The sequence below is a fragment of the Fringilla coelebs genome (genome assembly GCF_963513975.1).
Source record: "Fringilla coelebs genome assembly, chromosome: 11".
Taxonomy (NCBI): Eukaryota; Metazoa; Chordata; class Aves; order Passeriformes; family Fringillidae; genus Fringilla; species Fringilla coelebs.
Genome location: NC_140037.1, coordinates 23,571,291 through 23,591,775, shown reverse-complemented (window position 1 = coordinate 23,591,775; position 20,485 = coordinate 23,571,291). Strand labels below are relative to the sequence as shown.

The window sequence follows — 20,485 nt, the reverse complement described above, 5'->3', positions numbered from 1 at the left end:
CCCTTGCAGGGGTGCAATAGAAGAGCTGGTTGATAGCAAACCCCCTGGGGTGCAGGATCAGACACCCCTTTGCATGGGCTCGCTGCAACACTGGCACCCCAGAGCCAGCCTGCACCCAGCACACAGCTCAGCTCCCACTGCAGCTCCCAGCAAGGTTCTGCTCCAGCTAGAGCAGAGAGGGAAACCCCGCTGCCTGAGCAGGCTGGTGTGGAAAGTGATACTGCAATTGGATCCAGAGCCCTTCCTGCCCTGCCAGCAGGGATAGAAAGCCAAGCTCTCTGTCCTGCCCTTCCCCTAGACCCCTGTAAACAGCATACTTCAAGAAATTCCATTATTAATTCTTGCCCTGGTGTGGGGAGGAGGGAGGATGACAAGTGGTTTAGACAAGACTGGAGCCAGGCCACACTGCTCCCAGAACCCAAAACTCCCACTCTGGCCTCCATGAGAGACCAAACAAGGCAGCCAGGGACATGGATTTACTCAAACCCTCCTCCCACTTTATTTCAAACACCATAAAATATACACAGAAAAAAAAAAAAAAAGGATGAACTGGAGGAAAAAACCTCTTGGGGGTGACCTAACCTCTCCTAAAATGCACCATCAGCCCAGGTAGCAACGGGAAGCAGCTGCCATGGAGCATCACCTCTATCCAGGCACATGGCATTTCCATCTTGTGCCTGCCAAAAAGAAGGAGAGGAGGGTGAGCCCGGCACAGAGGGAAGCAGGGCAGAGTCCCATCCTAGGCAGCTGTTTTACTGGAGGGGAGAAGGCACAGGGTGAGACCAGGTTAGGGACATCACCTGTCAGGGTGCCCCCGTGGATTTCTGGATTTGCTCTTTCAGAATGAGGATGCTCTGCCGCTGTTCTGGGGGCAGCATGGCGATCTGGTCTGCTGTCAGCTGCAGGACCTGCATGATCAGTGCTGCCTGTGGGGAAAGAGGGGTCAGAGACGTGACCTGCCAGAGCAGCCACAGCATACCAGAGCCAGGGAGGGGCTGACCCCGCCACAGAAAAGCACACAGGAAGTGCTGCTCCTACTGTCTCACCCTTTCCCTTTTGTTCTCTCACCTTCTCGTGATCCTGGGGGGTGACCTGGCTCTGTCCAGGGCTAAAGCCTCCAGGCTGACCAGCTCCTTGGACTCCTGCCCCAGGTATGCCTCCTCCCTGCATGCCTGCCCCAGCCATGTTAGGAACCTGGGGGAGTAAGAGAGGGGTTAGAGACTGGAGGTTTCTGGACTCAGCCCTACAAATTCAGGAAGGTAAAACAGATGATCAGATGGATGCCCTCACAGACTGCTTGAAGATGCCTGAGCACGCAGAGAGAGGGCATTTTATGTGCCCGCCCCTCCCAACTCCTGTGCTCCTTTCTGTGTCTCAGGAAGAGGTGGAGAGCGGCCTGAGCCTTGTCTTGTCCCCAGCTGATGGGCAGTGCCTGGGGAAATGGGACAGATGCCCTGATCCCTCAGAGCCAGTGACCAAAGCCTGGTGCTTCCCAGAGCTGCTGCTCTGTGGGACACCCCCCACCCAGCCCCAGCCTACAGGACGCCATCGGTGCCCGAGCAGCTGAGCAGAGCTGTGTGTACCTGGCGGGGCCCCTGCGGGCCACTGGCTCCCATGTTTAGTGGCCCAGGACCCTGTATCCCACCAGGCATTGGGCCACGCGGGTTGGGACCAGGCCCTCGAGGCTCCAGGCCCCGGGGCTCCAGGACCCTGGCCTCCATGGCCCTGGCTTCCAGCACTCGTGGCTCCAGGACCCGCGGCTCCAGGCCTCGCGCCTCCAGCGCCCGCGCCTCCATCACACGCGGCTCCAGCCCGCGCGGCTCCAGCCCTCGTGGCTCCAGCCCCCGGGGATCTCTTCCGACTGCGGAGGAAACACAAGGTCAGCTCCTGAAGGAAGCAGTGCTGCAAGGAGTGTGGCAGCGAGCCTGCTGCCTCCTTTGTCTGGGGGCCAGCAAGCACCCAGGAAGTGCAGGGCTGGGGGCAGAGGGGACATGCCTGGAGAAAGTCCCTTGCACCCTGGGACTGTCCCTCCTCGCCTGGAGTCAGTCATTTCACTGCCCAAACCCCCTTCCTATGCCTTGGGTCGGGGCAGCCGGCTCCACTCTGACTTCTTGCCTGCACAATCCAAGCCACCCATATTTCATGCCCCCTCTCTCACCTCGAGCATCCATCAAGGGCCCCCGCGGCTCTCCCATCAGTGGTCGGGGTTCTCCCATGGGTCCCCCCCTCATCTCATGGGGGGGGCCACGGCTGTCATGACCAGGCATATGATGCATAGGGGCTCCCTGGTGGGGCGGCCCAAGGTAACCTCTGACGCAGAGAGACGAGGAGAGCAAAGCAGGAGGAGGAGAAAAAGCGAGAGAGTGTGAATCAGACACTGGCTTGGCACGGTCTGGGCAGAGCACTGGGATTGCCCCCGAAGCCGGCCGCAGGGGAGGAGGGTGAGGCTGGCACAGGGATGGGTGCTGGTGGCCCCATGCCACAGGGCAGCTGCCATCACCCCGGGGAGATCCCTTCCCCGGGGAAACGGGCCGGCCCCCACGGTTGGCAGCACACAGGCCTCCGACCAGGCAGCAGTGACTCCCGGAAGGCTGGTGCCATCCCTGTCCTCAGCGAGAGGTTACCCTTGGGCAGGGGACAGTGCCAAGGGCTCCTCTCCTTCCCTCTCCCCTCACCTGGGCTCCACTTCTCCAGTGACTGAGAGCAGGGTCCCTCCGCGAGGGTCATTCGGGGCATCTCCCAAAAGGCCTCGGGGCGGCGGGCCACTAGCAGGTAGAGGTCCACGCTGCATAGGGGCCCTCGGGTCTGGCATGGGCACTGCCAGGGAGACACACAAGAACTCGTGAGGATCTGCATGACCAGTGCCGTGCCAAGACTGTCCCCAGCGCTCTCAGGCCGGGCGTGGGGCAGCCACGCTGCTCCCCTGAGCTGTGCTGTCGGCTGGGGACACAGCCCCACACACGAGGCTGGAGCACACCAAAGCTCCTTCCCTGGCTGCTAATTTTATTCCTCTCTTTTTCTTCTCAGGTTTTATTTAAGGTTCCTTATGGCACCAGGGGCCAAACCAAGCATGGGTGCCCCCATGGCAATCCCTACAAGTGTGGGCATCAACACCCTGCTAACGTGGGGCCAGGAGCAAAGCAAGACCTGGAAAGCTCCTGGAAGCACAGTGTCAAAGAGGGCTAGATCTTAGGCAAAAGCCCTTTCTAAACAGGCTCTCCTTTTCCACTGGAGGCTCCATGTATGGTTCTAGCCTGTTCTCTCTTGTAGTCCTAGAAGAAATCCTGCCTCCTTCATCTCCTCTTACTGCTGTCAGGCTACAAGGAGTGACATGCCAGTCCCTGGCCCTGAGAACAGCAGGGTGAGAGCTGCTCTCTGCACACTCCACAACGAGCTCCATGGGAAGAGGGAGCTGGTGCCGGGGTACCTTGAACGCGTTCGATAGACGCAGGCCTGGCAGGTCCCACGGGCGAGAGCTGCAGGTTCCCTGGGCAAGCAGCAGGAAAAGAGGGAAAGAGCAGACACGTAAATGGTGTATGCACACATGCACCAGCTTTGGGGACAGTGCTGCCTGCAGGATCACGCACCCTGAAGTCCCCAGAAAAACCTACAGAGAAAATGCTCCAAGTCTGGCTTTATCAACCTGTTCCTATCACACCCCCTTTGTCAGCACAAGCAGGACAGCCAGCGTGGCACAGTCCTTCCCTCACTCGGGGAGAGAGGCAGGCAGAGAAGACCTCCTGCCAAGAGACACGGCATTCCGTGGGGCCACACCGGCCCCACAACGCACACCCAGCTTCTGCTCTCCAAAACCTTTTGGGTGCCAAGAACTATCAGACAGCTTTCAGGAAGACAGTGCCCACCCCAAAGAAAATGAGAGTCAGCCGACCCTAAGGCCAAAGGATCTCAGACTAGGTTTGCCATGTTGCTGAAACAAGGCCTAGGATAGAAGTCAAGGCAACAGAGGTGACAGGCATTTGCATGTGCTCTTCCTGAGAGAACAGAACACCGGGGCCGTACTAACCTACACGTGGCAATGTGTGAACCATAAGGAATCGGGGCCCAGGGCTGGGCCAGACAGACCGTGCCTGCGGAGGGAAAGCCGAGCCGTCACCCTCCGGGAAGTCCCTGCCAAGCCTCAAGCCAAACCGGAGACCCAGCTCCCTCTGCTGGGCACAGCGCGGAGGACGCGGGGCCGCACCAGCTGCTTCCCCGCACCCCGGCAGCGAAGGAACAGGACAAGGACTAGAGAAGAGCAAACTCTGCCTGCCCGCACAAGCACAGGGACAGACATGGGCTCGCAGAGGTGGAAAACACAGACACATCCCGCTCGGTGGGGACTGGCAGCTCTCCTGGCTGCCAGGGCACGACTGCACAACAGCATGCAGAACGAGCTGGGAGCCAATCTGGGCATGGGCTGAGCCCTGGGAGCCAGGGAGCTGCTACCACAGCCTTAGTGCCTCAGTGAACAAACCCGGGCAGAGCCCCGGGGCTGGGCACAGCCAGGCTGCACACAGCTGGAACACAGCACTGCTGACTGGAGTGAGGCTCACACCACACACAGCACTACACACATCTGTTTTACCTTGTCCACGCTCCAAGGGGACTGGCCCTGCACCTGGCATCCCAACCTGTGGCTGCATCCCACCTGAGAGGGGACAGGCAGAGATCAGACCCCTCCTCAGCCATCCCTGATGACTAACCTGTTCCTTTGGTCCCAAATACCTTCTCGCTCCCAGCTCCTGGGGGAGCATCTGGAGGTTTATTCCCTTGGTGTTGGTTCCCCCCAGGGATAATCCAACTTTGCAGCCCACTTCTGGCAGCAGCACAACCACAATGTACAGCACAGGATTACGTGTGCTCTCACAGGGCTGAGCCCTCTGGTAAGGGGGAAGGCAGAGAGGGGTGTCTGCAGGACCTGTGTGCTCACGGTGGGGCAGCTCAGCCCAAACTCACCTCCTGGAGCCATGGGGCCAGGGCCTGGGCCCTGCACAGGAGCTGCCATCTGTCCCGGGGCTGGCACTCCCCCCTGCATGGGGGGCTGCATCAGAGGAGGAGCGCCATTGACGTGCATCCCGCCCTGCCAGAGAGACACCGGATCTCAGGGACACCCCGACACCCGGGCACGTGCCCCAGCTGGAGAGCCAGCACTGCCCATTCCCCTGCACAGCTCATGTGTTGTGCAGGCTCTTACTATGGCCTGTGGCTGGGACGATGGGGTGTTCTGCGGGTTCAGCTGCGCGTTGGGCCCTGGCCCAGGCCCCGGTCCTGGCCCAGGCCCCGGGCCTGGCACTGCCTGCTGGTTGCCTGGGATCAGAGGAGGAACACTGGTCTGGCGATGCAGGATTTTCTAGGGGAGAAAGAAGGAGAAAGGAGTTCTTTTCCACTGCCACTCCACCAATATCCTCCCAGATATCCTCCCACCTCCCCTCCCAACACTGGACAATCACAAAGGGACAAACCAGCGCGATCTCCGGGTCAACAATCCTCATGACCACCTGGGCCTGCAGGAGTGCATAAGCCAGCTGGGGGTTCTGGAGCAGCATGTTCCTGGCTTCCTGGGGGCTGTTCTGGACACACAGCTGAGGAGACAGGCACTGATCAGAGCTCTGACAAGGTGTGACATGGGTGGGAGGGTGCAGGCAGTGGTGGGAGGAGCAGTGCTCAAACAGGGAGCATGGCCCTCCTGCACTCACCTTCATCTGCTTCATCAGCTCAAACATCTGCTCGGGTGGCAGGCTGGCCACTGCCCGGCTGATGGACTCAGGGGCATCCTCTGGGTTGACAGGGTCCCCATAGGGTGACTCTATGATGGGTGCACCTGTGCCCAAGCCTGCAACATGAACAGCACATGGAACAGGCTCATCAGGAAGAGAGCACCAGCCCACCAGGGGAAAAGGAGGCAGCAAAACCAGGAGACCTTAAGAGGAATTTCTTCACAGAAGGGGTGATTAGGCATTGGAACAGGCTGCTTAGGGAGGTTGTGGAATCACTGTTCCTGGAAGCATTTAAGTAAAGACTGGAAGTGGCATTTAGTACCCCAATCTATTGGGGCAATACAATTTGATGCAGTGAGTTTGGTCAAAGGCTGGACCATGATCTTTACACACCTTTTCCAACCTAAGTAATTCTGTGATTCTGTGATCATCTGGGAGTGAAAACCCAGAGCTGAGCCCATGCATCCCTCTGGGGCACTACTCACAACCCTGTTAGGAGCAAGTCAGCTCCGCCAGCCTGGCAGAAGAGACACACCCTGCCCTGCAGCTGCCAAAGATGGGCCCAGTGTGAGGGAGACCCCAGAATTCTGGCTGACTCACTCTTGAGCTCCTCCTTGTTCTTCTCGCTGGCGGCGTTGTCCACGCGCAGGGCCCTGCCGCTGAACTCGCGCCCGTTGAGGTTGCGCATGGCGCTGAGCGCCGTCTCCTGGTCCTGGTACTCACAGAAGCCATAGCCCTTGGGCTTGCCTGTCTCCCTGTCGTACACCAGCCTGCCAGGGAGCAGAGCAGAGCAACGCTGCTGCTGGGGGCGGTGTGAGCATCCTGCTATGCCCACAGCTCCCACAGCTCGGGGGGGATATGGGGACAAAGCCTCACCAGAGCTGGGAGCACAGGGAGAGCTCAGGGGGATATGGGGACAGAGTCCCAGCAGTGCTGGGAGCACAGGGAGAGCTCAGGGGGATATGGGGACAGAGCCTCACCAGAGCTGGGAGCACAGGGAGAGCTCAGGGGGATATGGGGACAGAGCCCCAGCAGAGCTGGGAGCACGGGCAGAGCTCAGGGGGATATGGGGACAGAGCCCCAGCAGAGCTGGGAGCACGGGCAGAGCTCAGGGGAATATGGGGACAGAGCCCCAGCAGAGCTGGGAGCACGGGCAGAGCTCAGGGGAATATGGGGACAGAGCCTCACCAGAGCTGGGAGCACGGGCAGAGCTCAGGGGGATATGGGGACAGAGCCCCAGCAGAGCTGGGAGCACGGGCAGAGCTCAGGGGAATATGGGGACAGAGCCTCACCAGAGCTGGGAGCACGGGCAGAGCTCAGGGGGATATGGGGACAGAGCCCCAGCAGAGCTGGGAGCACGGGCAGAGCTCAGGGGGATATGGGGACAGAGCCCCAGCAGAGCTGGGAGCACAGGGAGAGCTCAGGGGGATATGGGGACAGAGCCCCAGCAGAGCTGGGAGCACGGGCAGAGCTCAGGGGGATATGGGGACAGAGCCCCAGCAGAGCTGGGAGCACGGGCAGAGCTCAGGGGAATATGGGGACAGAGCCCCAGCAGAGCTGGGAGCACGGGCAGAGCTCAGGGGAATATGGGGACAGAGCCTCACCAGAGCTGGGAGCACGGGCAGAGCTCAGGGGGATATGGGGACAGAGCCCCAGCAGAGCTGGGAGCACGGGCAGAGCTCAGGGGAATATGGGGACAGAGCCTCACCAGAGCTGGGAGCACGGGCAGAGCTCAGGGGGATATGGGGACAGAGCCCCAGCAGAGCTGGGAGCACGGGCAGAGCTCAGGGGGATATGGGGACAGAGCCCCAGCAGAGCTGGGAGCACGGGCAGAGCTCAGGGGGATATGGGGACAGAGCCCCAGCAGAGCTGGGAGCACGGGTAGAGCTCAGGGGCATATGGGGACAGAGCCCCAGCAGAGCTGGGAGCACAGGGAGGGCAGCTCAAGGCACACAGCAATCGGGCCTGGGTCCATGCCTAAGCCAAAGGGCCTGCTGGCTCCTGGCACGGCTGATCCCAAGGCTGTGGTGGGCAGGATGCCCACCAGTGCCAGCTGAGTGCCTCCCATCACCCCACAAGGCACAGGACAGGACTCCCAAAACCTGAACTGAGCCTGGAAAACACCTGTGAGAAGCACAGGGATGGCACTGAGGAGCACAGAGCCCAACCAGCACCTGAGCCCTCATCAGCCACAGCAGGGCAGCTCCACATCCACCTGCTGTGCTCGGGACACCGTGAGCACAGCTAGTACAGCCTCACAACCCCCGCAGATGCTGCTCTGTGTGAGGAACCAGGCTCGGGGCCCCGGGGAGGTTTAGACGGGCAATCAGGCAAAGCTCCCCCGCCAAAACGGTTGGCAAGCACCAGAGCAGGCAGCCCGAGGCATGTGTGCATGTGGCACTTGGGGACACGGTGGGCTTGGCAGTGCTGGGGGAACGGTTGGGCCTTTCCCAGCGTTAAGGATTTGAGACTCCACGGCTCCAAGGCCGGCTCCGCGGAGCCCGCGGGGCTCGGTCTGCGCCGAGCAGGGGGACCCGGGGGAGGCCTGCGGCCGCTCTCACCTAAAGCTGACCACGGGCCCAACCTCCGAGAAAATGTCCTTCAGCTGTTCCTCCGTGGCCTCATACGGGATGTTCCCCACTGCGGAGACAGACGGTGCCGCCGGTCAGCGCGGCGGGTACCGGCCCCGACGGCGAGGGGGGGACACCCGCCGGCCCCCCGCCTGCCCTTGCCCGTCCGTGCCCCTTTCCCTTTGCAGGTCGCGGTCCCGCCCCGCGGCCTCACCGAACACGGAGCGCAGGGACCGATCCACGGCGGGGTCCCGCACCGACAGCCCCGCCATCGCGCCGCCCGCGCCGCTTCCGGTCCGCGCGCCAACCGTCCCCCCGCTTCCGCTTTTGCCCGACAGAAGCTCGGCAGCGGCGCTTTCAAAAAGCGCTCCGGCGGGTAACGCGGCACCGGCGGCAGCGGGGTGGGAGTACCGGGACTCCCCGGGGTCCCCGGACGGGGCTGCCACGGCCTTGGGGATCCCCCGGCACCGGGAGCGGCCTCAGGGATGCCGCTTCAGGCAGCGGCCCTGAGGCACAGCCCCTGGCGAGCCTAACATCGCCCGGGGCTCGGCAGGATGGAAGGCACGGACGTCCCCATGGCTGTCCCCATGGGTGTCCCCGCGCTGGCCACAGAGCCGAAGTTCGCCCAGCGCCTCAGGTGAGGGGCACTGGGAACGGGAGCCCGGTGCTGCTCGGGCCAGCCGGGCAGCAGGAGGCTCCGCGGGGCTGGCAGAGCTGAGCGCGCCTGGCCGTGCAGGCAGTGTCTGCAAGAGGAGCGGCTCCTGGACGGGCGCTACGGGCTGCAGCGGGTGCCGGGGGGCCGCGTGGCCGTGCCGGTGCTGCCGGAGAAGCTCTCCCAGCTCTGCCTGCCCGCGGAGGTGCCCTGTGAGCTGCTCGGGATCCAGGTGAGCACAGCCGCCGAGCCCCGAGGCCGCGGCGGCGCTGGGCGCCCAGCCCGCGGCACGGCCCTGCCGCAGGACCCTGTCCCCTCCAGGGCCGCCCGCCGGCGCTCGCCGGCCCAGAGGCTGCGGGAGGAGCTGCGGCGGCTGCTGGGGGCCGGCTGGTCGGAGGAGCTGGAGCGGGACGTGCCGCACGCCTGGCAGAGGCACGGGGACCTGGTGCTGCTGAGCGAGGACAGCTTCAGGGCTGAGCCCTGGGAGAGGCTGGGTAAGGGGAGCGGAGCCTGCCCGCCCCGGGAGAGGCTGGGTAAGGGGAGCGGAGCCTGCCCGCCTCGGGAGAGGCTGGGTAAGGGGAGCGGAGCCTGCCCGCCCCGGGAGAGGCTGGGTAAGGGGAGCGGAGCCTGCCCGCCCCGGGAGAGGATGGGTAAGGGGAGCAAGGCTGCCTGTCCCGGGAGAGGATGGATAAGGGGAGCGGAGCCTGCCCGCCTCGGGAGAGGATGGGTAAGGGGAGCGGCGCCTGCCTGCCCCGGCCCGGCCTGGCACACGCCACCCGCATCTCCAGGCTGCTGTGTTGCAGGCTCGGCGCTCTGGGAGACTGTCGCCTCGGCTTTGGGGGCCCGGCGGGTGGCCAGGCGAGGACGGGTGATGCCGGACGGGATGCGGAGCCCCAGGGTCACCCTGCTGCTGGGCCAGCACGGCTGGGTGGAGCACGTGGACAACGGCATCAGGTGGGCCTGAGCCGCGGGATGCGGCTGGTGGAAAAGGGACTGCCCTCACCGTCTGGGCGGGGTCTTCCAGGTACACCTTTGATGTGACCAAGTGCATGTTCTCCCCGGGAAACATCACCGAGAAGCTGCGTGTGGCCTCACTGCCCTGCTCCGGGGAGGTCCTGGTGGATCTCTATGCAGGTAAGGGGGATGGAAGAGGGGCAAGACAGGTGCTAATGGCATCCAGATAGACATGAAATGTCATTTCCAGCTTGGAATGAAAAATAGTCAGGCTTACAGCTCCTGTCTTGTCTGTGAGCCCTTCAGCTATGCTGGCACTGCTGTACTGCCCTTGTCCCTGCAGCCTCTGGACACTTAGGGTGTCCTGTTCTCAGGCTCTGTGCCTAGTGCTGCTTTGGGGAATCACTTGGATCCAGGGGAAAGATTTGCCACTGTTTGTGCTTAAGAAAGTTAGTGCTTCCAATTTGTGCCACACTGAAAGGACATGGCACCCACAAAACTGCTCTAGATTAATCAAACTAAACAGTAATCTGGACACTTCTGCAGAGCCAGGCAGGTCTCAATCTGATGGCCAAAGACTGAAGGTAAAATAAACTCTAAACATTTTTCAAGGCAGATTTTGCTTTTGCAGAAGAGGGAGGGATAAATTTCCATTTTTACAGCGTTTGGGCTTTCTCCAACCCAGAGCAAAGCAGACTTGGAGAGGCAGGGTGGCCGTGTGCATCCTGCCCTGCCCTCAGGGAGGAGTGTGGATCTCTGGAGGTCCCTGCCCTCAGCCACTGCCACCTCCTGTCTGCAGGCATCGGCTATTTCACGCTGCCGTTCCTGGTGCACGCGGGAGCCGCCTTTGTCCACGCCTGTGAGTGGAACAGCCACGCCGTGGAGGCCCTGCACAGGAGCCTGGTGCTGAACGGGGTGCGGGATCGCTGCCACATCCACAGCGGGGACAGCCGGCAGGTGAGCGCTGCGCCAGGCCGGGCGGGGCCGCAGGACCGCTCCCGCCGGCATCCCCTCACCTCCGCTCTGCTCCCAGCTGCAGCTGCGGGACGTGGCAGACAGGGTCAACCTGGGGCTGATCCCCAGCTCGGAGGAAGGCTGGCCGGTGGCCTGCCGCGTCCTGAAGAAGGACACGGGTGGGGTTCTCCACATCCACCACAACGTGGAGACTCGCCCCGTGCCGGCCGCGCCGCAGAGCGCGGTGCTGCTGGCTGAGCAGGGCTCTCCGGAGGCAGCCAGCCCCGGGGAAGAGGCACAGCACCCGACAGAGCACGGTGGGGAGGAGACTCTGGGGGCCAGGCTCAGACCCGAGTGGCAGAGGTGGGCTGAAGGCACGGCCACACGCATCCAGGGGCTGCTGGCAGAGCTGCATGGGCGGCCGTGGCGCAGCAGCGTCCTGCACATCGAGCCGGTGAAGTCCTACGCGCCACACGTGCATCACCTCGTGCTGGACCTCGAGTGCCGGCCTGTGCTGCCCGTTTAGTGGGGCTCCAGCTTCCTTGGAAGGGTGGCCAGCAGTGTCCTGCTGCCAGCCTGGATGTGCCTTGTGTCCCCTAGTTCCCAGGTGGCAGCACTGCCCAGCAGTGCCTCCCTGTGCCTGGGGCACCTGGGGCCGTGCTCCGCACTGCAGATCCTGTCAGGATCCAGACAAGGATGGAGCAAGCTGGGGTCAGAGTGCCGGTGTTCTGCCCTGGCTCTGCCAGTCACTGCTCAGGTCTTGGACATGTGGTAGCACCTTGAGCCCCATTTTCGCCAAGAGAGAGCCACAGTGCTGAGAAGCCTTGGGCTCCTGCTGGGTTTATTTCAGCAGGTCAGGGATAAGCTTTATGCCTGTATTTACCAGCATGCTTTTTTAATGTCCTGGAAGCAAGTCTGTTCAGCTTGTTTCCTTCCTAGGTTTTTTTTTTTTTTTTTTTCCGAAATAAAGATGTTTCTCACCACCTCTTGTTGGTGTGCAGTTAAAACACGAACATTGGTGCAAGTGTGGGGGTCTGGCCTGGGGACTTTGGGTCCTCAGTGGTGTGTGGAGGGGCTCAGGGAGCAAAGCCTCTGTGGCATTGTCTGCCTGCAAGCCCAAAGCCCTCTACATCTGGACTGTTCTCCAGAGGGAGCGAACCCCTGCCCCATGAGGAAGCTCCCGCTGGCCCTTTGATGTCTCCGCGGTTTTTTCCACTGTGTCAGTGTCGCATCGCTTCCCATCCCTGGGGTGCGGCCGAAAGTGTGGGCAGAGCCGCGTCCTCCCGTTTGCCTTGGGGCTGCACCCTGGTGGCCTCCCCCGCTGTCCTGCGTGGCGAGAAACCGCCTCTCCTCGGGTGGAGCCCCACGCCTCGGCCAGCCGCGTGTGCTCGGCTTCCCCGGTGCCTGTGTGCGGGGGGCAGGGACGAGGCGCCCTGCGGGGATCCTATCTCTGCCTCCAAGGACAAGGGCAGCGGCTGGAGCCTTGCGGCGGGAGGACACCACGGCCGCGCCCCTGGGCTCCTTGGGGCTGCCGGGGGTCTCCCGCAGTTCGGGTGTCGGTGCGCTCTGTGCTCTCCGGGAGAGGCCGCCCACCCAGCCAGGGCCATGGGGCACCGGGAAAAGCGGCCCGCGGGGCTGGAGCCGCAGCTCTGCCGGGAGTGATCGGGCGGGGAAGGGGCTGGAGGGAGCGGGCACCGCCTCCCGCACGGGCCGCCCCGGCGGTGCCCCAGGTGCGGCCGCCGCGGCTCCTTTAAGGCACCGGCACCGCCCTCCCCTCCTGGCTCCCCCCTCCCGCTGCCGGGAGGTGCCGGCCGGAGCCGCTGCAGGTACCGGGAGGATCGTGGGGTCGGGCCGCGCTCCCCTGGCGGGGTACCGGGGGATCCCTCGGCTGGTGGGGAGTCGGGGGAGCCAGGGGTCCCTCTGTGGTCCGGGGGTCGAGCCGCGGTGTCCCGGGGCGGGGGCAGTTCCCAGCCCCGGTGGCCGCGCTGGGAACGCGGTGTTCCCAGCCCCGGACCCCCTTACCCCGACAGAGGAGCCTGGGGTCCGTCCCGCCGCCCCCTCCTCCCCGAGGGACGCCGGAGCGCGGCTGCGGGGACGGGAAGGTCCCTCCCGCCGGTTCCGCCGAGCCGGGCGGGAGCGGGGAGCGGCTGCAGCCCCCAAGAAAGCGCCCCGGCTCCGTCGGAGCTGGAGCGGCCGCAGCCGCCCACGTCCCGGTGCCGCCGCCTGCAGCCGGACCCTGTCCCTGCCGCGGATCCTGGTGCGCGTCCGCTCCCGGCGGCTCCTCGGGCAGCTCCGAGCCCCGCTGCGTTCGTGGGAGGGGCAGCCCGGGGCGGCTCCTTCCTGCCGGGGCTGCCGCGGGTGCTGGGCGTCAGCCCGGTCCCACGGAGCCGGCTGAGGTCACCGGGGCGGCGGGGCTGGCAGGCGGCCCGAGCCCAGCCCGGGGCAGGGCGGTGAGGCGGCGGGCGGGCCGGTGTCCCGGGTGCCGCCGTCCCGTCCAGCCCCGGGAGCGGGCACGGGGCACCTCGCGGGGCCGGACCCGCGCTCAGCAGCTGGCATATCCCTAGCTGGCAGCCGGCGAGGGCCAGGCATCCCGGGTGGAGCGATGTCGGAGGCTGTGGACCTGTCCTTCCTGTCGGACGTGGAGAGAGATCTGATCCTGCAGGTCCTGCAGCGCGACGAGGAGCTCCGCAAGGCAGAGGAGAGGAGGATCAGGTGCGAACGCGGCAGGAGCTGGGCAGGAGCTGCTTCCCCGCGTTGCTCTGGAAGGGGCGGATGACTGAGAGTGTGGGTGACGGGTGTCGCGGGGTCCCGGGCGCCTCTGACCGCTCCTGGTGTCGGGTCTGAGCAGGCGCCTGAAGAATGAGCTGCTGGAGATCCGGCGCAAGGGAGCCAAGCGGGGCAGCCAGCGCTACAGCGAGCGGACCTGTGCCCGCTGCCAGCAGAGCCTGGGCCGTGTCAGCCCCAAAGCCAACACTTGCCGGGGCTGCAACCACTTGGTGTGTCGGGACTGCCGTTCCTACAGCCCCAGCGGCTCCTGGCGCTGCAAAGTCTGCACCAAGGAGGCGTGAGTAGCCTGGACAAGTGGCAGGGACATTCTGTACATCCCTCCTGTCCCCTTCCTCTCAGTTCCTCAACTTGATGCCCATGGCCAGCCTTTCCTAGCCTGGCTGCTTCTCTCCAGTGCAGGGCAGCTTGCTCTGCTGTCACTTCTGGAGAGGGTTCCCATGTTTGGGTGTTGGAGAAATGGGTCATACCCCACCCTTGTGTCTCCTTCATGCCCCGCTTCTTCACCCCCTGAACTGACTGCAGCATCCCCCCTGTGCCTCTTGCACGGCCTGTGTTTCAAGCATCGTGGGTTTCCTCCCTTTTAGCCTCCCCTGTCCTACAGAACTCGGCTTGCTCCTGTGTTTGCTGAGGATGTAGCTGAGCCTGTCAGCTGCCCGGTGAATGCTGGTCCCTGCCCAGTCACCTGCTGATTTTGCCCATTGTGCCTGTGTTCTTGGGTTGTGGCAGCACCCAGGGTGGGTTGGGGCACAGCAGACAGCCCCCACTGCCCCTGACTGCCCCCACCACCCCTGCCCTGCAGTGAGCTGAAGAAGACCACGGGTGACTGGTTCTATGACCAGAGGGTGAACCGCTTCGCCAACCACCTGGGCAGCGACATGGTGCGGCTGTCCCTGCGGCACAGGCCGACAGGTAGGGCTGCCACAGCAAAGCCTTCTCCCACATCCCAGCCTTCTGGGATGCTCCAGCTTCCCCAGTGCACCTCTGCCCGGTGTGGAACTGGATGGGAGCAACTCCTGCTCCAGGCAATGAGTGAGCTTGGAGCAGTGTTCCTCCTGATGGCTCTCTGCTTCCAGCCAACAAAAGAGAGACTGTGGGACAAACCCTGCTCCAGAAAGCCCAGCTCAGTGAGCCTAAAAGCTCCTCTGCAGTCCGGCAGCCAAGCCCCCCCGCACCCCGGGAGGGGTCCAGGTAAGAATCCCTGCTGTCCCTCGTGCTCCGGGCAGCAGCTCTCATCTGCTGCGGGTTTGAGAGGAATCTGCTGCCCCGTGTGGATCATCGGTGGCACAGAAGCTCTCTCAGACCGACCTCCTCGCCAAACAGGACATACCTGTGGTTTTGCTTGTCTGCAGTTTGTTTCCAGATGCCTCAGACCCTCGGGATGGCAAAAGCGACACAGAGTCCATGGAAAACATGAGCCTTGACAGCTACAGACCTAGTTCTGCTGATGTGGGGGGCAGGTGAGAGGATCCCGGGGTGGGTTGTCCTTGGCAAGACTGGCTGGCAGAGGACGGGACCTTCATCTGCAGTGTGTTTTTCTCAGTCTAGTGAGGGGAAGCTGGCTCCTCAGGCTGGGCTAAAGCCTGTCCCTGGGCAGGAAGGTCCTCTGCTCCCAGGCTGCTATGGGCAGCTCAAGTGGAACTTCCTGGCCAGCACTTGCTCTGCCAGCTGTGATCGTGGCCTGGGACAGACCTTTCTGTGTCCGCCACAGGAGGAACTCCCTGGAGAGAGCCATCCCTGGAAAACAGGTTGTTGGGCCAGCAGGACCTGCTTCCTCCAGCCTGACCCTCCCTCTCCGCTCCAAGAATGCGTTCTCTGACAGACGGGTGCGTGACGCTGCTCCGGCAGGCTCAGCCCTGTCCTGGGGCGTGGGGCTGGGCACACACAGGGCTCCCAGCCCTGCCCTGCTCTGAAGGGACTCTTCCTGCCCAGGATGCCACCGCAGGGACCTGCAGCAGTACCCTGGTGGACGAGCATGAGATGATATTCAAGAAGAACGCCCGGCGAGTGGTGAGGCCTGCAGGTGAGAGATGCATGGGTGCTGACATGGCCAGGGTGGGCAGCTCCTCCTCCCTGGGCTGGGAAGGGCTTTCAGTGCAGCTGTGAGAGGCTGGAGCAGCCCCTTGTGTGACAGAGCAGCAGGGCTTTGCTAGCCCTGCTCTGTGCCGCTGTTCTCCTCCTCTCGTGCAGACTACACCAAGTCCGTGATCGACCTGCGCCCCGAGGACCTTGTGGGGGAAGGTGGCTCTCTGGGGGACAGGAGCAAGTCGGTGCCTGGCCTCAACACAGAGCTGGTGAGACCCTGAGTGCCACGAGGTGGCTGCCAGCTGGAAAAGCTGGGTGTGTGGCTGGCTGTGCCCGACCTCCCCTCACTGGCAGCTTGTCCCTGTCCTTGCAGGAGGAGGAGGAGGAGGACATCGATAACCTGGTGGAGATCCACCGGCAGCGGGTGGCCCGGGGCAGCATGCGCAGCGGCACCTCCTCGGTGAGCCCCGGGCCGCGCCCTGCTCTGCCCAGCTCTGCTCAGGGAGAAGGGATGGAGAGAGGCAGTGCCAAAGGCTTGGGTGGGAGGGAGGCAGGGCAGGCAGCTCCTGGAGGGAAGGGGTAAGGGCCTTGTGTGTGGCAGCTTCTTCCCCTAGAAGGGAATCAAAATGCAGAGGCTCAGCTCTCTTCCAGGCCGCTGTGTGTGGGCATCCCCAGACACGGGGAGGTGAGGGGGGCTGTGCAGAAGAGGCACAGGGAGTAACCTTGCTGAGGATGAGGAGGGACTGTCAGTTGATGCTGTGCCCGCTCAGCCCTGCCTTGTCTTGCAGAGCACGCTGGGGAGCATGGTCAGCATTTACAGCGAGGCCGGTGACTTCGGCAGCGTGGCTGTCACCGGGGGCATCTCCTTCTCCCTGAGCTACGAGCAGAAGACACAGACCTTGTTCATCCACGTGAAGGAGTGTCGCCAGCTGGCCTTTGGGGATGAGGGCAGGAAGCGCTCCAACCCGTGAGAGCCAGGGGGGCAATGGTGGTGCCACCACTGGGGGTGCCCAGCTGGGTTGGGGGTGCCCACCAGAGATGGGAGCTGTAAGTGGGAGGGTCCTAGTGAGGCAGAAGGTCTGGGGCTGCCCTGGGGAGCTTGCTGGATTAATTGTGGGGGGGCCTCGTTGAAGGGCTGCCTGTTCTCCCCTCAGCTATGTGAAGACCTACCTCCTGCCCGACAAATCCCGGCAAGGGAAGCGCAAGACGACCATCAAACGCAACACCATCAACCCCCTGTACAACGAGCTGCTGAAGGTGTGTGGGGCTGGGCTGGGCTGCGGGTGCTCAGGGGATGCTGCCGGAACAAACAAGGGGAGGGGTGAGCTCCTAACCCTGCAGTGGGGTCTCTGCACAGGACCCATGTCAGAGACTGTGCCCTGAAAGCTGCAAAATCCCTGCACTCCCAGCTGTGCCCTGGCTGTGCTGCCAGGCCCCAGTGCCACGGTGGGGTGGAGGCACAGCTGCAGATGTGACTGTGTCACTGTGGCATTCCCCAGAGCAGAGGCATCCTGCTTACCCTGGATATTTCCTTCCAGGGGCTTCCTGGCCTCTGGAGGCATGTTACAGCGGCAAGAGCGAGGGCAGCATGCCACGGGGGCAGAGATAAATTCTGGGCCCCAGGGCAGAACAACTTGGCACTGCCCTTCACCATCCCTGCTGGCTGACTTTGTCCCTGAGTCTGGCAGTGCACCTCTGAGGCCAGGCACAGGAGGAAGTGAGAGCTGTGGTTTGGTTTTCAGGCTCCCACACAGGTTTGCTGAGGTTTTGTGCTCTGACCACCTGAGGCTCGGTGGTCTGGCAGAGCTCTGCTGCTGGTGGCATGGCCAGATGCTGTGAGTCCTGGCTCCAAGGGCCACCTGCTGGGAGAGCACAGGCTCCTGCACCTCTGCCCTGGGACTCTGAGGTTCTGGCAGGCATGGAAGGAAAGAGGAACAGGTTCCTGTGCACATCCATTGCTTCTCTGTCTCCTCTCGTGCTCCTGAGCTGTAGCTGATGGAGTTTGCCAGGCCTGCCCTGTCCTGTGCTGCAGGCTCACCAGTGGTTTTCTCTCTCTCTCTCCCCAGTATGAGATCAGCAAGTCCCTCCTGCTGGCGAGGACGCTGCAGTTCTCAGTGTGGCACCACGACCGCTTCGGCCGCAACACCTTCCTGGGGGAGGCAGAGGTGCCTCTGGGGGCCTGGAACTTCGAGAGCCACCTGGAGGAGTTCCTGCCCCTGCATGGCAAGGTGTGCCCCTGCTGCCCACAGCCTCCCTTGCCTGGTCCTGCTGGGGGTATAGCCCTCAGTGGGCAGAGGGGTGTGGAGACCTCAGCTGAGCATTGCCAAGAGGCTTGTGCCCAGTCAAATATTTGGAGGTCTGAAAACCCCAGATGCAGACAGCAGTGCTGTTGTAGTAAAAAAGGGCAGATCTTCTGCCTCGAGCCTAGCTTCCCTCTCTTTGTCAGATGCTTGGGCCAAAATAAGATCCCAGAGGAGCTGGGCTACACTGGTCATGCTGGGGAGAGTTGGCAGGCACATGTGCCAGCTCAGCCACATCTAGGAGAGGCCAAGTCCTTTGTCCCAGCCTGGGAAGGCGCTGCACACCAGGCTGTCACTGTGTGTGCCATGGCATCTCTACAGTGCTTGGTAATTCTCACCTCTTGGCAGATTGGGGCAGATGCTGCTGGTCTCCACCAGTACAAGGGGGAGCTGGTTGTCTCCATGAAGTACATCCCATCTGCCAAGCATCCTGGGGCTGGGAATGGCAGGAAAGGTGAGTGCTGAAGCTTTGGGATCAGTGTGGAGCCCTGCAGGGCCTGCTTATGGCCATGCAGGCTGGCTCTGGATGGGGTTTTTGGGGGGTGTCACTGCAGCCTTCTCCTCTGCGAAGCTGCTCTGGGTCAGGGCAGACCTGGCTGTCCTCAGGCTGTCCCAGCCATCTCAGTACTTCCCTGGGGCTGGACCACTGGGCCCTGCATGAAGCAATTTTGTCTGCCATTGCCTCAGGAGGCAGGGTCAATACAAGCAAAGGCAAGAGGAAATGCCAGTCCAGGCTCTGTGCCTGCCTCTGGGATGAAGGGTGCTCAGCAGGAACTTTCTAGAAGTTTGCGGTGCTAGAAATTAAATTTGATTCATTTCTACGGTGTTGGGTTTTTCATAGGCAAAACAGGGGAAGGCGGTGAGCTCCAGGTCTGGATCAAAGAAGCCAAGAACCTCACAGCAGCCAAGTCTGGAGGGACCTCAGACAGCTTTGTCAAGGGGTGAGTGAGGGTCCTGGGGCGAGGAAGGCACTGTCCTCCTCCCTGGCTGTATTCCCAAAACTGCTGGGGGACCTGGAGGAGGCCCCTTGCAGGGTGTCACGGTCCTTCTTGCTGAGCCCTGCCAGGAAAGGCAGGAAGGGGGGCTCCAGGCAGGTCCCGGGGTGCTGAGGCGCCCCAGCCCCCAGAGCAGGAGGCAGTTGCACCCGTGTGCTGCTAACCCAAGGGGCTGCTCCCCCCCAGCTACCTCCTGCCACACAAAAACAAAGCCTCCAAGAGGAAGACGCCTGTGGTGAAGAAGACCCTGAACCCTCACTACAACCACACCTTTGTCTACAACGGCATCAAGGCCGAGGAGCTGCAGCACCTCTGCCTGGAGCTGACGGTCTGGGACCGGGAGCCGCTGTCCAGCAACGACTTCCTGGGGGGCGTGCGCCTGGGGGTGGGCACTGGTGAGAGCCTGCAGCCCCCACACCCCGGGCAGCAGCAGCAGCAGCAGCCTCGCTGGGGCAGCGGTGCTGCGGGCACCAGCCTGCCCCAGCAGTCACTTCTGCCATCCCTTCCCCAGGCATGAGCAACGGGCAGGCTGTGGACTGGATGGACTCCACGGGCGAGGAGCTGAACCTGTGGCAGAAGATGTGCCAGTACCCAGGCTCCTGGGCAGAGGGGACCCTCCAGCTCCGCTCCACCATGGCCAAGCTGGGGCCCTAGGCTGTGGCACCGGGGCTGGCAGTGCTGTTGGGAGCCACGCTCGCTGCACAGCCCGGCAAGGCAGCCAAACATGCATTGGGGTTTTTTCCTTATACTTTAATAAACATGACCTTCTCTAAACAAGCTTGGGCAGAAAGTCTTCTTGGCCTAGCTTTGTTTAAAGGGTTTTCCTCTTGCCATAAGCCTTGTACCAGATTTCAGGCTGAACTGAAGTCCGTGTGAACCCTCCCTTCTTCTTCCCCAGGCAAAATGCTTTTAAATGTCATTGTGTTTTTATTTCTTCCCATTCTTTTTCCTACCGCCCCGTTCCAGAGTCTGCTCTCTCCTTGTCCTCTCCACCCTGTTCCCCATACACAGCCTAGCCCCAGCTGCAGCACTGGATGGATGGAGCTGTGTGGGGTCAGCCTGGGGGGGTTGGGGATTGTGGTCTCCAGGAAACATTTGTTTCCCAGGCCTCTCAGTGACACATGTGCCAGCACTGACTTTTTATACAAATCTATTTATTTCAACTTAATATTCTACTGCCAAAGCAGTTCCCAGAAAGGATTCCCCGTGGGTGGTGGGAGAGGGAGTGAGTGCCAGGGGAGATGGCAAGCCCTTTAGGGTGGGCTGCATGCTGGCTGGCTGCTGTGGGCTCTGCTGGGCGTGGGGCCATTTGCTTTTAATCAGGACTTTCAGAGTGGGAGGCATTGGGTCTAAGTTGTGCACAGGGTGAGCCGTGGGGAGGCTGAAGCTGCTGTGCTAGAGGCTGTTGCACTGCTGGCCAGCCTGCCCTCCCTGCTCTTCCTGCCCTGCCACTCTCCTCCGGCTCCCTGCCCCCCCTGCCCTGGGATTTGAGCAGGGGCCCTCCAGTGTCTCCCACCAGGGTCCTGGTTGGGCT

General features: G+C 62.7%; 3 protein-coding genes across 11 annotated transcripts; 2 read left to right on the top strand and 1 right to left on the bottom strand.

Moving 5' to 3' along the window:
- Window positions 1-292: 292 nt before the first annotated feature.
- On the bottom strand, window positions 293-8,584 carry CSTF2 (cleavage stimulation factor subunit 2). 5 transcript variants are annotated; one of them, XM_084212909.1, is made up of 15 exons: window positions 8,502-8,584; window positions 8,279-8,357; window positions 6,318-6,487; window positions 5,697-5,833; window positions 5,463-5,582; window positions 5,195-5,350; window positions 4,957-5,080; window positions 4,586-4,648; window positions 3,428-3,487; window positions 2,676-2,817; window positions 2,159-2,310; window positions 1,584-1,861; window positions 1,069-1,194; window positions 801-926; window positions 293-677 (listed from the first exon to the last, which is right to left on the bottom strand). In XM_084212909.1, the coding sequence occupies exons 1-14, from the start codon at window positions 8,557-8,559 to the stop codon at window positions 804-806; spliced, it is 1,788 nt and encodes a 595-aa protein (XP_084069035.1). In that variant the 5' UTR covers window positions 8,560-8,584; the 3' UTR covers window positions 293-677; window positions 801-803. The 5 variants fall into 5 exon arrangements, with proteins under 5 accessions (XP_084069035.1, XP_084069037.1, XP_084069038.1 ...); XM_084212911.1 differs by lacking the exon at window positions 4,586-4,648; XM_084212910.1 differs by lacking the exon at window positions 3,428-3,487 and having other exon boundaries at window positions 294-677.
- Window positions 8,585-8,712: 128 nt separating this feature from the next.
- TRMT12 (tRNA methyltransferase 12 homolog) lies at window positions 8,713-11,827 on the top strand. 4 transcript variants are annotated; one of them, XM_084212988.1, is made up of 7 exons: window positions 8,713-8,924; window positions 9,024-9,171; window positions 9,244-9,433; window positions 9,743-9,893; window positions 9,964-10,073; window positions 10,693-10,850; window positions 10,927-11,827. In XM_084212988.1, the coding sequence occupies exons 1-7, from the start codon at window positions 8,842-8,844 to the stop codon at window positions 11,371-11,373; spliced, it is 1,287 nt and encodes a 428-aa protein (XP_084069114.1). In that variant the 5' UTR covers window positions 8,713-8,841; the 3' UTR covers window positions 11,374-11,827. The 4 variants fall into 4 exon arrangements, with proteins under 4 accessions (XP_084069114.1, XP_084069112.1, XP_084069113.1 ...); XM_084212986.1 differs by having other exon boundaries at window positions 9,244-9,893; XM_084212987.1 differs by having other exon boundaries at window positions 9,024-9,433.
- Window positions 11,828-12,645: 818 nt separating this feature from the next.
- Window positions 12,646-19,719, top strand: SYTL4 (synaptotagmin like 4). 2 transcript variants are annotated; one of them, XM_084213065.1, is made up of 17 exons: window positions 12,646-12,673; window positions 13,412-13,559; window positions 13,696-13,911; window positions 14,434-14,543; window positions 14,708-14,822; window positions 14,984-15,091; window positions 15,343-15,457; window positions 15,564-15,654; window positions 15,822-15,925; window positions 16,030-16,116; window positions 16,445-16,623; window positions 16,811-16,913; window positions 17,723-17,884; window positions 18,305-18,410; window positions 18,798-18,897; window positions 19,138-19,346; window positions 19,463-19,719. In XM_084213065.1, exons 2-17 carry the CDS (start codon window positions 13,450-13,452, stop codon window positions 19,603-19,605), a joined length of 2,058 nt encoding a protein of 685 aa, XP_084069191.1. In that variant the 5' UTR covers window positions 12,646-12,673; window positions 13,412-13,449; the 3' UTR covers window positions 19,606-19,719. The 2 variants fall into 2 exon arrangements, with proteins under 2 accessions (XP_084069191.1, XP_084069192.1); XM_084213066.1 differs by lacking the exon at window positions 12,646-12,673 and having other exon boundaries at window positions 13,282-13,559.
- Window positions 19,720-20,485: the final 766 nt, after the last annotated feature.

Coding starts and splice junctions, on each gene's coding strand:
- TRMT12 (XM_084212985.1), top strand. CDS start 8,842: ATGGAAGGCACGGACGTCCCCATGGCTGTCCCCATGGGTGTCCCCGCG. Junction 10,074..10,692: donor CCTGGTGGATCTCTATGCAG/GTAAGGGGGATG, acceptor TCCTGTCTGCAG/GCATCGGCTATTTCACGCTG. Junction 10,851..10,926: donor ACAGCGGGGACAGCCGGCAG/GTGAGCGCTGCG, acceptor CTCTGCTCCCAG/CTGCAGCTGCGGGACGTGGC.
- SYTL4 (XM_084213065.1), top strand. CDS start 13,450: ATGTCGGAGGCTGTGGACCTGTCCTTCCTGTCGGACGTGGAGAGAGAT. Junction 14,544..14,707: donor CCTGCGGCACAGGCCGACAG/GTAGGGCTGCCA, acceptor CTCTGCTTCCAG/CCAACAAAAGAGAGACTGTG. Junction 16,624..16,810: donor GGCAGGAAGCGCTCCAACCC/GTGAGAGCCAGG, acceptor TTCTCCCCTCAG/CTATGTGAAGACCTACCTCC.
- CSTF2 (XM_084212909.1), bottom strand. CDS start 8,559: ATGGCGGGGCTGTCGGTGCGGGACCCCGCCGTGGATCGGTCCCTGCGC. Junction 4,649..4,956: donor TGGCCCCATGGCTCCAGGAG/GTGAGTTTGGGC, acceptor GTCCCCTCTCAG/GTGGGATGCAGCCACAGGTT. Junction 927..1,068: donor CCCCCCAGGATCACGAGAAG/GTGAGAGAACAA, acceptor CTTTCCCCACAG/GCAGCACTGATCATGCAGGT.